The 12590-nt window shown below is 37.3% G+C and overlaps 1 protein-coding gene across 4 annotated transcripts in view; it reads right to left on the reverse strand.

Annotated features, from left to right (window-relative positions):
- The window catches only part of UBP26 (ubiquitin-specific protease 26), a 35431-nt gene that overhangs the window by 6371 nt on the left and 16470 nt on the right, over nucleotides 1-12590 (reverse strand). For 3 of the 4 annotated variants that reach the window (XM_017843196.4, XM_008793671.4, XM_026805246.3), the window contains exons 10-12: nucleotides 9602-9673; nucleotides 4561-4794; nucleotides 1867-2130 (exon numbers count right to left, since the gene is read on the reverse strand). In XM_017843196.4, coding sequence (XP_017698685.1) covers nucleotides 1867-2130; nucleotides 4561-4794; nucleotides 9602-9673 — 570 coding nt within the window. Of the gene's footprint in view, nucleotides 1-1843; nucleotides 2131-4560; nucleotides 4795-9601; nucleotides 9674-12590 lie in introns of all 4 variants that reach the window. The other variant, XM_026805245.3, reaches the window with a different exon arrangement.

The raw sequence follows: 12590 nt of genomic DNA on the forward strand, positions 1-12590 counted from the left end.
ACAGCAATGAAATAAATGACCTACCAATAACCAAACAACAAAAGCAGAGACCGACCAAGCATTCATTATGTTCAGTTACAACGTGTTCTATGCAACAGTAACAGAAATCTCCATAAGTTGGGATCCTAAACCACTAGTTCTTTATCATTTACAAAAAATGATTTATAAAACAGAAATTTGAAGATGGGAAAAAAAACTAATGCAACCATTCACAATCAACCATGGCTCAAGGCAACAGAAGTAATAACATAATCTTAATGTCGTTGCTCCCAGATTACTACGCAATTGGAGGAATGAAAAGTCAGCCATATACTGAAGAAAAGAGTGAAGAAATTTATCAGATATTGGAAATAAACTTGGAAAATATAAAAAAGAAACAAATGGCTGTGGGCAATAAGTATCCAATTAACATTCATATGTGAAATCACACAAAAGGGAAACACTAGAGAGAACTAGAGTGCAGCTCAGTGCTACAGTGGTGGTGGGAAGGCCAATTTCAGACAATAAGGTGCTAAGCTATATAGGGCAATAAAGTATGGGTCAATAGCTCTCATCACATCTCCTGCCAAAGTACCAACCTTTGAAAGACAGAATATATGTCCAGTAGGATAAAATTTTGAATGGCTATCTTTTCTCATTTTCTTTTCCACTAGATTTCTTGGATGATCAAGAGTTTCCATAGCAATACCAATTTTGTGGTAGCAGCCATTGCAGATACACAGTACCAACCAGTATATCAGAATGTATACCATGAACAGGTCTTGGACATACGGCATACCAGCTATAAAAAAAAATAATTTAGAGATAGCAAAATACAAAAGAAGATAGATTTTTTAAAAAAAGACAGAAAAAAAAAATGTATGAAGGATAAATAAATTTACATGAGGTGTTTCTTTTATTATAATCTGCAACAAGCAAGTCTAACATCAATAGTTTGGAATCCTGTGGCCATGTAACTATTATGATTATGCAGATACCATTCTGCATATAATAATTTCGCCCCATTCTAGTATTGAAGGAGATACATTTGCCAAATTAGCACCGGAAAAACTGGCATGCGTTCGCTATGCACATGATGAACCTAAAATTTTGGACGCAAGATGCCACATAAAAGCATGTGAATGTTGAAAAGGCTATACCTTCTCCATGAAACATATGCAACATAAGAAATTCAGACAGAAAAACCTATCATTGTTGCTTTCTGCTGTTGCTGAAGCAGCAAACAAATGAAAAAGTAAACAAAAGGAATCAACCACAATTGAATGCTAACGTTTATAGATTTTAGGGCATTTTCAAGTCAAATCATGCCATGTTTGAAGTAAGCAAGAAACTGACACGTCTAGGAAATGTCTCCCATGCAACCTCTAAATTCATAAATACAAAAAAAAAAAAGGACAGTCAATGCAGGATTCAAAAAGACATTGGTCAATAATAAAAATATAGCATAAGATGCTGGAGGAATGATGACACAAAAACATGATTGCTGGGAAATTTTGATTATACTGCCAAAGTCCAGCAACAGTTCTATTTTTCCTCTGAACACTATGAGAAGCCACGATCATCAATGTCCAACACTAACAAGGATCTGCATATAACATGCTCCAGAAAACAGTCCTAACCAATTATCCCTTCAGTTATAATCAATTATTCCTTTTCTTATTTTAAGAAAAAGGCACAGGAACTAATTTCCCACAAGAGAACAATTTAGAATATCAAATAACTCATGGTGCTAAAAATGAATTCCATCATGTTTGGGAATGACAACAATATCAACAAAAAAGCTATTACTGCAGCCATCATAAAGAATTAAGAAAGCAAAATCTACAGGGTGATTATAACATACACTGTTATAATTGAATAACATACCCCAAAAGCTTCCCATATCATCATTTTTAACTGGTAGATAGATGTGGTACCAGAGACTCTCAAATTTATTGAATTCCCAAATGATGTTTTCCTAGAACGCTTGGAAGTGCGACGATCTGGCTCAAAAATATTTAAAGAAGCTTCTTTAATAGATCTGGGAGCATCTTTCCCACGCACAAGATATACACATATATTTTCATCACAATAGTTGAGCTTCCTAATCAATTCGCAGCTTTCTCTTTCTCCAATGCAATCTTCGCATACCTAGCATAATAATACTGAAATTTAGCAAGTTTAAATAAAGAGGTCAATGGAATAACAAAGAAGAGCTCCAAATTCATAGCTGGTGAACTATAAATATTTGACACTCGTTTGCACAAGATAATCTATTCTGCAACAATACCTACAATGCATGAACAACATGCTTTCCATTTTTTTTCAACACATAATGTCATTAAATGTTCCCCAATCTTTCAGCATTGGGACACATACAGATTTTTTTTTTTTTTGAAAAGCAAAGAACTATCAAATGTTCAAGCAGTTAATTTAACTTGTTAAAAGCAAACCTTACATATAATATAATACGATAAAAAGACTCTTAAGAAATCTAAACTATTCTCTAATCCATGAAAGCACATGTTAGGAAATTTGAGTGGGATGCGTGGATCAAATCATCAAAATAAGTACAAATTTATAGAGGAGGAGAAACAACAGAGAAGGTTTTATTGGGATACTATAAGATTAAAGATGTGCATGCCATTAGGTTTGCGTGTATGCACATGGACGAGTGAACAAATATGCAAGTGTGTAGGTGACATGTATAAAATCCATGATATGTTGTGCCATACCAGATGGTACCAGGCATACCGTACCATACCCAGTCCGATGGCATACCGATACGCCAGATGTACCGCGTACCATACCATACCATACCAATACTATGATAGCGTGGCACTAGTACAGGATCCGGTACCCGTACGGCGAACCTTGATATAACCAAAACTTGTATATGTAAATGTGCTTGTTTGTTTATGTGCAGGGTGTAGACGCACATCATTTTCTTTAAGAAGACACCATAATCAAGATAATGGGGATGGAGGAAGAGAGATCAGAGGGTCGGCCTCCTTCCAGTCACTTGAGAATAGTAGTGAAAAGTAATGTTTCAGCTAAGAAGGGGGAAATAAGAAGTAAGTCATCGGTCCAGAGGAGAGGAAGAGAAGAGATATTGAGGATGCCTTCAAAGGAGGCATGAAAGAGGTAGGCAAGTATTTTCCCCCTCTCTTCTTGGTCCTGGGCAAGATACAAGAACCGGGACAAATCCAAACCCTACTGTTTCCACATTTTCCTTTTTCTTTTCCATTCCTTGGCTAAGGCAAGGCAAACCCATCCCATTTCTTTTTCTTTTTCTCTATTTCTTTATAACCTTCCTTGGATAGAGCAAGATATGATTGTGGCCCTTGTTCCTTTTTCTTTTCCTCTTTCCTCCTCAGCTAAATCACATAGCATTTACCGTTTTCCCTTTTCTTTCATTGACCAGGACAAATCACGGAAACTATGACCTAGTCATGTCCATTGAGCATCCCATCTGCAGCGGACATACCTTGTCAGGCATGCATGGGCGCATGACTAAAAACCTGAAAACTACTTGTCTGGGTATCACCGATATAGGCTAACAAGATAGAAAAGAAAAATAAAGAACTAGCTTGAGAAAATGAAAGAAATGGCATGGAAAGTGTTCACGCCACTCACCAATCAGGATGTCAAAGAGGGATAGATTTCTTATCCTTAGCATGTTCACATATATTCACATACAGCACATATTAGGTAATGATATACCCATACGTCCAGGAAAAAGATAAAAAATACTGAATTATTAGATCATGTTACATGGATAATTGAATATTAACAAAATCATTGTCAGCATAATCATCTGATGTATCAAAGATAGCAGATAGCACACATCATAGTTTTAATCCAACATATCATTATTTTAATATCTAACCAAATTAAACAACTGCCATGCACAACTGTTATTCAATAGATCAATAGAAAATTGTTCAAATTCCTTATAAGCAGTTACCGTTATTGGCTTCGTAATGGAAAATAAAGATCTTGGAAAAGTGTGAATAAATGAGTTCTACGAATTCATGAAATATATTATCATATCCACACATTTCGATTATAAATGAAGGTTTCTAAATAAAAGCCCTCACAATGTTTAAAGAATTAACCCAAAAATGGTTGACACCGGAGACATCTGAATTACCATGCTTGATAACCAACGAGACCAGAATGTGACAATGGTTGGATAGGATGTGCCACAACATATGCTGATCAAACTTGACAAGGATTAACAATTCTAGAATAACTTGCTCATATATATTGCATTAATCATCCAAGCAATTCATCTAGACTCTTTAAAGGATGAAAAGTCAAATATGTGTTTGCGAATAGAGAAATGGAGTCATCAAAAGATAGGGGGCAAGAAGAGAGATCTATAAAGAGAGTAAAATTGCAAATTGGAATACATCTATCCATCCAGATAAAAAACAAATTCAAAATGTGAGGAAACATGTGCAATCTAAGTATGTCACCGCAGCATTAATAAGTTAGCAAAAATATGATTCCTAAATTAGGATTAAATTCTTCCTCTCTAATTAATTTCATGACAGAACCTTGCTAAAATAGCTTTACCTCTGGATGAGTTATAATAAAAGGTCTTTTAGACTCCAACTCATCATTTCCATCATCAATTGAGCGGTTCAAATCTTCTTCCAAAATTGGCATCTCCCCACAGGATCCAGATAATTTATTTGTGGTGCTGTTAGAAAAAGCTATTTCAGCAGATATGCCTTTTCCCTCCAAAACATTCCACTCTTCACAAAAGAGCATCCAATCACTCTCTGGAATAAGTGTTAACCCATCTGTCTGGAAAAATATTGAACGGCAAATCAGAATAGGAACAGGAAAAGATAAAGGTTTTGCATAGATTTTTCATAATACAAAAAATGCAAGGTAAAATTATACCAGGAGGGCTACCTACAATATGGCCCAAGCTTACCAATACAATAATAACTATAAGCATGGTCTTTCGCAGTAAATCTACAATCAGGTGGTACAAGTGCAAAGTGCAGATAAGAGCACTAGAATTCTACTATAATCACCTAGGCATTAATTTATATAACAAATGAAATCACATAATGATTGAAGAATGTTAAACAATGCATTATTCAGGAATGCTAGCAATTCTGCTACATTTTGCGAGAATAATTCTATGGGTACAACAAGTAATCATTAAGTACCAGCACAAACATCCTTTCGAACCACACTGTGCAAAGAGTTGGCAACCTCTGAACTGAGCAATAAAACAAATGGCGCACAGCCATAATAGCCTGAAACCTCTCATCTACATTTTTATCAGAACCATTCAACTAAACATCACTATGCTAACACAAACAAATAAACAGATTTTAGCATCCAAGTGGCCCCAATAGTAAATTTCCAAGAGAATACTGGACCAACTACTTGATTTAGAGATGGACATAAAAGCAAGTTACCAAACAAGCTAAATGGGCATATACATTATTACCAAGAAATCCGCCAGAGAGAATTGCTGAGAACTAATAAAATAGAACAAACATGGTCTTTGACATGTCAGAAGAAATATCTAACTGAGCCAAAATAATGACAGATAAAATAAAATTTCCAACTAAGTCTTAAGACCTAGTGTTTTTGTGCATTGTAAACTGGTATGAAAAAAAAAATATGTCTAGCATAGTTTGGAACTAATCCAAAATGCAAAAACCAAACAATTCATAAGTTGCTTCCTCAAAGGTAATACTAAAAACCACCATTCTTAACAGACTGGAAAAAATATTATGGATAAATTACCTGGAGCAAATTTTCAATTGACAAAACCATATGATTTACAATTTCTGAGATACCCCCAAATGTTAAAGTTAGAGAAGCCTATTTCACATTGGAGCCTTGCAGTTGTTCTTCACACCAATGAATTTGGTAGAAAACCCCTACAATGCTCATTTAATAATGTAAGATAATTATAAATGCTTCATTTAGTCTATTGTACTACTAAAGCAAATTTCTGAGTGGGTGTGAAGCTCAGCTCAAGGGATCATACATTATCACCCCACGTAAATTGCACATTGTATAATCTAGTACTCATGATGATACAAGGTTGAATGGGAAATAGTGTAAAATGCTCATTTGAAAAGCAAGTTTGAATAAGAATTCTGTTAAGGTGAAGGTCACACATATTCTTCTTTGTCACTTATGGTTGTATGATCAAGATGAATAATGTAAAAGCTAACAGGTATCTTTTTCATATCAGGTTGATGAAATTTGAAGAAGCTCAAATGAAGAAACTGAATCTATAAGATTCCACTGATAACTCCAGTGGATAATGATGACAAAGGATAACAAGCAAGATCAACTGGAAAAAAAACTGTATTGTCAGACAAAAAATAAACGAGTTTCTTTGCTGATCATGCTACTGAAATCGTCATAAAAAGCAAAATGCAGGAGATGCTGAATCTTTTACAGGCCATATGAAGTAGTTGCAGGGTTGTTGGTTCACGATATTCTCCACAATAAATAAGCTACTGATAAGTTAAGGAGAGAGCCATTTACCTATAAAAAAGGTCTTCAGAAAGGGAGAATAAGGACGAGAACATAATTATGATACCAACAAGCATGAAGACATCAACCAAGATGAAGAGTCAGCAACAAATAAGGATTAGGTTATGGATTGATTAATATGATTAATTTGTACTGCCAACTGTCCACGGAACATGAGGGCAAGTTTTTGTCCAAACATGAGGATCAGTGAAGAAAAATAAAAATAACACTATTTGATCAAAAGAAACATCAAAAAACATTGAAAAACAATTGGCCTGAAGGAGACAATAAGTTGAAGGATCAAACAATTGGCTGTGAAATACCATCTACTAATTCTCCAACCATAAGGAATGCATGGTGCTGTCTGCTACTTAAAGAATAGTGATTTCTTTAAAGCAAAAGAAGTTGTTAAATTTTAATGCAATTTCAATACACGTTTTAATGGTTGTGTTAGCTTCAATCTAAACTAAATTGCTGCAATAAGTGTTCATTGTACCTCTGTAGTGACCCTTTTGTCTTTGAATATGTGTCGTTCCAAGGTTTTAAGTCCCGGTAGGATAGGGGGCATCCGAGTCATCCTGTCTTGTTCTTGAGAGAAAATAGGACTGGGATGGGGTCAGCACTCCAAAACCCATCCATGCGGAAGAGAAGAAGAAAGAGGAAAGAAAGAAAGGAAGGAATATGACGAAAAGGAAAAAGTGAAAGGAAAAAAGAAGAAGAAAAAGAAAAGCAAGAAAGGAAGGGAGAAGAAAAGAAAGGAAAGAAAGAAGAAAGAAAGGAAAGAGAAAGAAGGAAAATGAAAAAAGAAAGAAAGGAAGGGATGAGAAAAAAAGAAGAAAAAGGAAAGAAAGGAAGGAAAGCAAGAAGAACAAGAAAAAAGGGAAAAAACGAATGGAAGAAAAAAAGGAAAGAGACGGAGGGTATCTACCTGGATGCTTGTCCAGGACTGCTGCGAGGACGGGGCAGAACAGCAAGGTGTCCCATTCCATGGAGAAATCAAGAGACCCCCCCCCCCCCCCCCCCACATTCTCACTGGATTTAAAACCTTGTGTCATTCTAATCACTCTTTCACAACCATGAAGACACAAGTAGACATCCTAATTTTCTGCTAAAGAAGGCATAATTATCAGGGACAGGTAATACGAATCAAGTTGGCCGAAACAAAATTGTCATATTGGGATAACAGACCTTGTTGGCCTCGCTTTGCCTAAAGATGTTTAGTGTACTTTTGGTTTAGTTGCCATGACAAATTTGACCACACAGTCTCACAAGCTCACCATTTTGTCACCTTTTTCACAAACCAGCAGAAAGCAGTCAATGTCTTGGCTAAACTGTCTCTACTCTCCACAATGTTACTGTACTCTACCCATTTGCAGCAGAATAAATTAGCTCCTCCCACTATTTACATTTTCCTTTGAATGACACGAAAAATTTAGTGCTCATTAAGCATGCTGTACCACGATATAATGCACCAAATCATGCTTGTTCTTAGTGAATCTTTATCTTTACCAACAAAAAAAAAAAAAAAAAAAGATGGCATCTATATTTCTTGGGGTATTAACAATATATTGCAGCAACAAAAAGCAAAGCCATTGTAAAGGGACTTTGGCTTCATGTAATCCAAAATTCAAGAAGAAGTAAAGCACAAAACAGTCATATGGACTGTAGTACTCCAAACATTTCCAAGCTTCAGCTGAATATGTTTTACAAAGACTTGGCCTAACTCAAGTTGCCCAAGGAATTTAATATATTTCTCAAGCTCGATAAGTGAAATAGTATATTTTGTGCCCTATCATACTACAGCTTCGATTAATGAATTCTAGGATTATACAGTACTGGATGTTTATAGGAGAACTTAACACTTGGCCCTTCATTTGGTTACCATTTCATGTTTATCCCTTATCTACTTAGCATTTTCCCTTTAGTCCTACACAAAGTTGTCAGTGTCCCGAACACACGTATGCCCACTCTGCACATAGTCATAACCAAGGTCTGTCATGCCGGTACCAGATCTCGTACCGATCGGCTAGTGGTACGGTTCTGTATGCCCTTGTGTCGTTTCGTACTAGGCCCATACTGACATAGTAAAGAGGACAAGGGAGCAGGAGAAGGAGAACGAGAGAGATAAGAGGGAGGGAGATGGAGGGAAGGCCGTTGGAGGCCTTCAGAAGGCGCCGGAGGGCCGCAGAGGGCCAGAGCAGGGGATCCGCCCTCTATACCCCTATTTTGTTCGAAATAAGGGTCCGTCGGGGCCCCTTTTTTTTGAAAATTTTAAGTGAAGTCCACAAACCACTTGCTGACTTCACTTAAAATATTCAAAATAAAAAAGGAGCCCCGAAGGACCCTTGTTTCGAACGAAACACAAGTTCGGAGAGCGGAGCTCCTGCTCTGGCCATTCGGCGCCCCTCCAAAGGCCTCTAGCGGCCCTCCTTCTCTCTCCCTTCCTCCCCCCTCTCTCTCTCTCTCTTTTCCTCTCTTTCCTTCTCCCTCTCCCTCCACCTGCCGTTTACCATTTTGAATGCCAAAACCATCTCGGTCCGCTGCCGGCCCCGAACTGAACAGTTTCGCATTCCTTGATTATAACTGTTTCTGTGCGCAGTTATATTGTTCTCGCACATGTTATATAATAGTCATGTGCAAGGCTAGGAAGTGAATAGAAATCCCATTGAAATCAAGGACTGAATATAAAATTTTTCGTCAAGGGGAGAAAAATATAAGATGGCAGTCAATCTAGGAGCCAGACCACAACTACACCTACTTTATACTTACATAAATGCAGTAATCTCATTTCTTTTCAATTCCATTGTGTTTTTATATAGCATTTTTCATTAAAGATCTATATGCACTGATCTTATTAAGGTATATTTACTTTCTATATTGTCTAGCACCAAAATTCAAGACAAGAAATCTTAAAGGAAGATTCAGGTAGTGCTCGTTGATATCTTAAGAGAAGTAACAAAAATGAGAAGCATCATATAGGACAAGCAGATTCAGCCATATGCTAATCCACTTACAACGGTAAGTTTGGATTCAGAAAAGTTCCCTTCAATTGGTACATAAACAAATTCATAGCAAAATGATAAAGGTAGAAGGTGCTTACACTTGACACCTTTTGGGTGATAACACCGCGTTTGCAAACTAGCTCAAGTGCCCTTTCAAGCAACCGTGAATGCTGGCATACAAAAAATAATCATAATTATCAATAACCATAAGGATTTGTAGCAATTCTTCAGAAATAAAAACTTTGATAAACCGACAAATGAATCGTCTATGGAAACATATCTAATGCACTAACTGCATTGTTACACTATTACCACAGAACTCCTTGACACAACTTGATCAGTTGCAATGAACAACTTCCTAGGAATGCCTTCCAAACCTTTGCCACTAACAACCAAAATATGCTAAGTTGTGATGAGTAGATGACAGGAAATCCCACTTACCAATACGTAAATCAGCATTCAAGATTAATACCCACTTATTCTTTAATGACAAAATTTAACAAGAACCCACTTGCTTTGATCAGGATTACAGTTGTTCCTTTATGTCAATATCTAAATCAGGGATGCAGAAGCCACGTTAGCTTGCCACCTAGCATGTACCATGCAAAGCTAGTACGTGAACCCAGCACAGGTTGGCACAGAACCCATTTAACCCTTTTTTAAATATTTTTAACTAAAAAATCCATTTAAAATCATTTTTATTTAGGCACAGCACAGCACACGTGCCAGCACAACACAATATATGTCATGCCAGCAGCTGCTTGGTATTCATCTGAATAACCAAGCCAAAATGCATCTTCACGTAAAGCCCACAAAACTCACAACATGAACCTACCTGAATAATTCAAAGAAAATTGTGCAGCCAACTAAGTTGAATTATCATGTAAAAGCCTTTCATAAAATAATTCGATATGGATTCAGTTCTGCCAAAACTAGGTTGTTCAACTTCAGTGGCCCAATAGATCAAGATATAGAGTTACTGTCATCATATCCATTCTTTTGAAAGCATTAGGCCGCTATAAAAATCAAATGGAAGTAAGAATTTCCTAGAAGTCACATATAGAAAGAAAAAAAAAAGGAAGAGGTATTTTCATTTTTAATACACATTATCAGAACTGCAATTAGTGAAGGGTTTAAGAATACTTTGTGCGGCATCATAGCAAAAGCCATTTCTCCCAGCAGTAGTGACCAGAACATAAAGGAAATACCATTATGATACTGGATCACTAGATCTCTTTGGGGAGCAAATCTCTGGAGAACTAAAAACAGGTGGACATGTTCCCTACAACAGTATCTGGCATGTCATGTAACTTCATTAATAGCTAGCATAAAAGCTATCTAGAAATAACCATAATAATCAGTCTCATTTGCAGAATACAGAATGCAACAACATATGGAATGGATCGAATAGTACAATGTCCAGTATTCCCAACTGAATTTATATTGTTATATTTCAGTCCCATAAATGGATCATAGGTTCATGGGAAGTATAAATTAAGAAGGTTGTCATGCATGCAATGCACATGATTTATTCCAAATAAGGGAGCATTAGATAGATGGTCTGGATATTCAAAGGGGGAAAGGAGGAGGGCTTCACAGTGGGGTTGGGTGGTGGAATCCTATCCATCTGAAATAAGGGAGCATTAGATAGCCGGCTTGGATAATAAGAAATAAAAAAAAGGTGAAAAATAGAAAGCATCCAGTAGTTAGTCCATGCGCCTCTCCACTCCCCCCCACTATTTGCGTTCCTGGTTAGAGAAAGTTGCAGCATTAATTTTGGAGGCTGGGTTTTCTTTTTTTCCTTTTAACCATTCTCCTATCTAATTGCACGGGTACTCTTAACTAGAGCTGATCAAAACCCGGGCTGGGCTGGGCCGGGCTCGGGTCGGGCTCTACAGCAGAAATTAGGCCCGATGGCTATGCCCAGGCCCGGCCCGGCCCGACCGTCGGGCTTAAATTTTTGTCCAGGCCCGACCCGACTTTATAAATATGGTCCCAGGCACAACCCGACAGGCCCGATTTTTTCTTTGTTTGGAATATAAAAATAGATCAGGATAGCCCAACAACTTAATGGGCTCTCTAAAACTAGATGTATATTTCTACTTTTATTTTGTTTCTCCAATGGTTAATTGGGTTCAACACATGACTTGCAGGCCGGGCCGGGCCGGGCCATTTAGGCCCGGCTTGATTTTTTGGTCGAGCTGCTTTTCCTGCCCAGGCCCGACCCATGGGCCTTTTTTTTAATGCCCAAGCTCGAAAAATTCCGGACCGGACTGGGCGGGCCAGAAGGCCCGTGATCAGCTCTACTCTTAACAAATACCTTCCAACTAAAAAAAGTCCAGCTACACCAAAAAAAAAAAAAAAAAAAATCCAGCCACAAAGGAAGAAATCCATCTTCGAAGCCTCTTCCATTAAATATTCTCTGACTCTATGTGCTATTCATGTGAGAAAAGATATGGATGGCTGTGATTTTTTCCAGATATCAGCTTAGCGAGTTAACATCGGGCACTCTAGTTAAGAAGTCAGCATTGCATGATTTCTTGGTGCACGATCAAGGAGACATTCTAGCTACAACTCAAAAAATTAAAACAAAGTTCAGATATAATAAGTAGTCCAGGGAAGAGGGTTCATATGGAAAGATTCAAAACATGTACTGGGACTCCTAATATCCTTCTACGAGAAAAAGTCTGGGTAAATTGAAGAGTCCAGCTACAAAAGGAAAGTCAAATAACAAAAAATTCCCCCATTAAATATGCTAGCTTATAAAATGGTTAAAAAATGTAATATTATACAGTCAACGTTTCCAAAATATGCACTAAACAGATTATTGATACAGAAGATAAGATAAAATAGTGAAAACAGTAAAAGAGCAGCCAACTTTCCAAAACATACAAAATAGAATGTGGATATAACTCTGAACCGAAAGTTCGTCGTCTCAATACCGGACCCCACACCAATATCATGCTGGTATAGTGTCGATATGCCTGGTACGGAGGTCGATTCGGCATACTGAGACTAGGTGCGCCCCCCGTACCTCGGTTCAGTACCAATATGGTATGGTACACCTAGTACGAGGCAGTACATGCG

The sequence above is a fragment of the Phoenix dactylifera genome, chromosome 5 (assembly GCF_051530095.1).
Source record: "Phoenix dactylifera cultivar Ajwa chromosome 5, Ajwa_hap1_PhDact_Kaust_v1.1, whole genome shotgun sequence".
Classification (NCBI taxonomy): domain Eukaryota; kingdom Viridiplantae; phylum Streptophyta; class Magnoliopsida; order Arecales; family Arecaceae; genus Phoenix; species Phoenix dactylifera.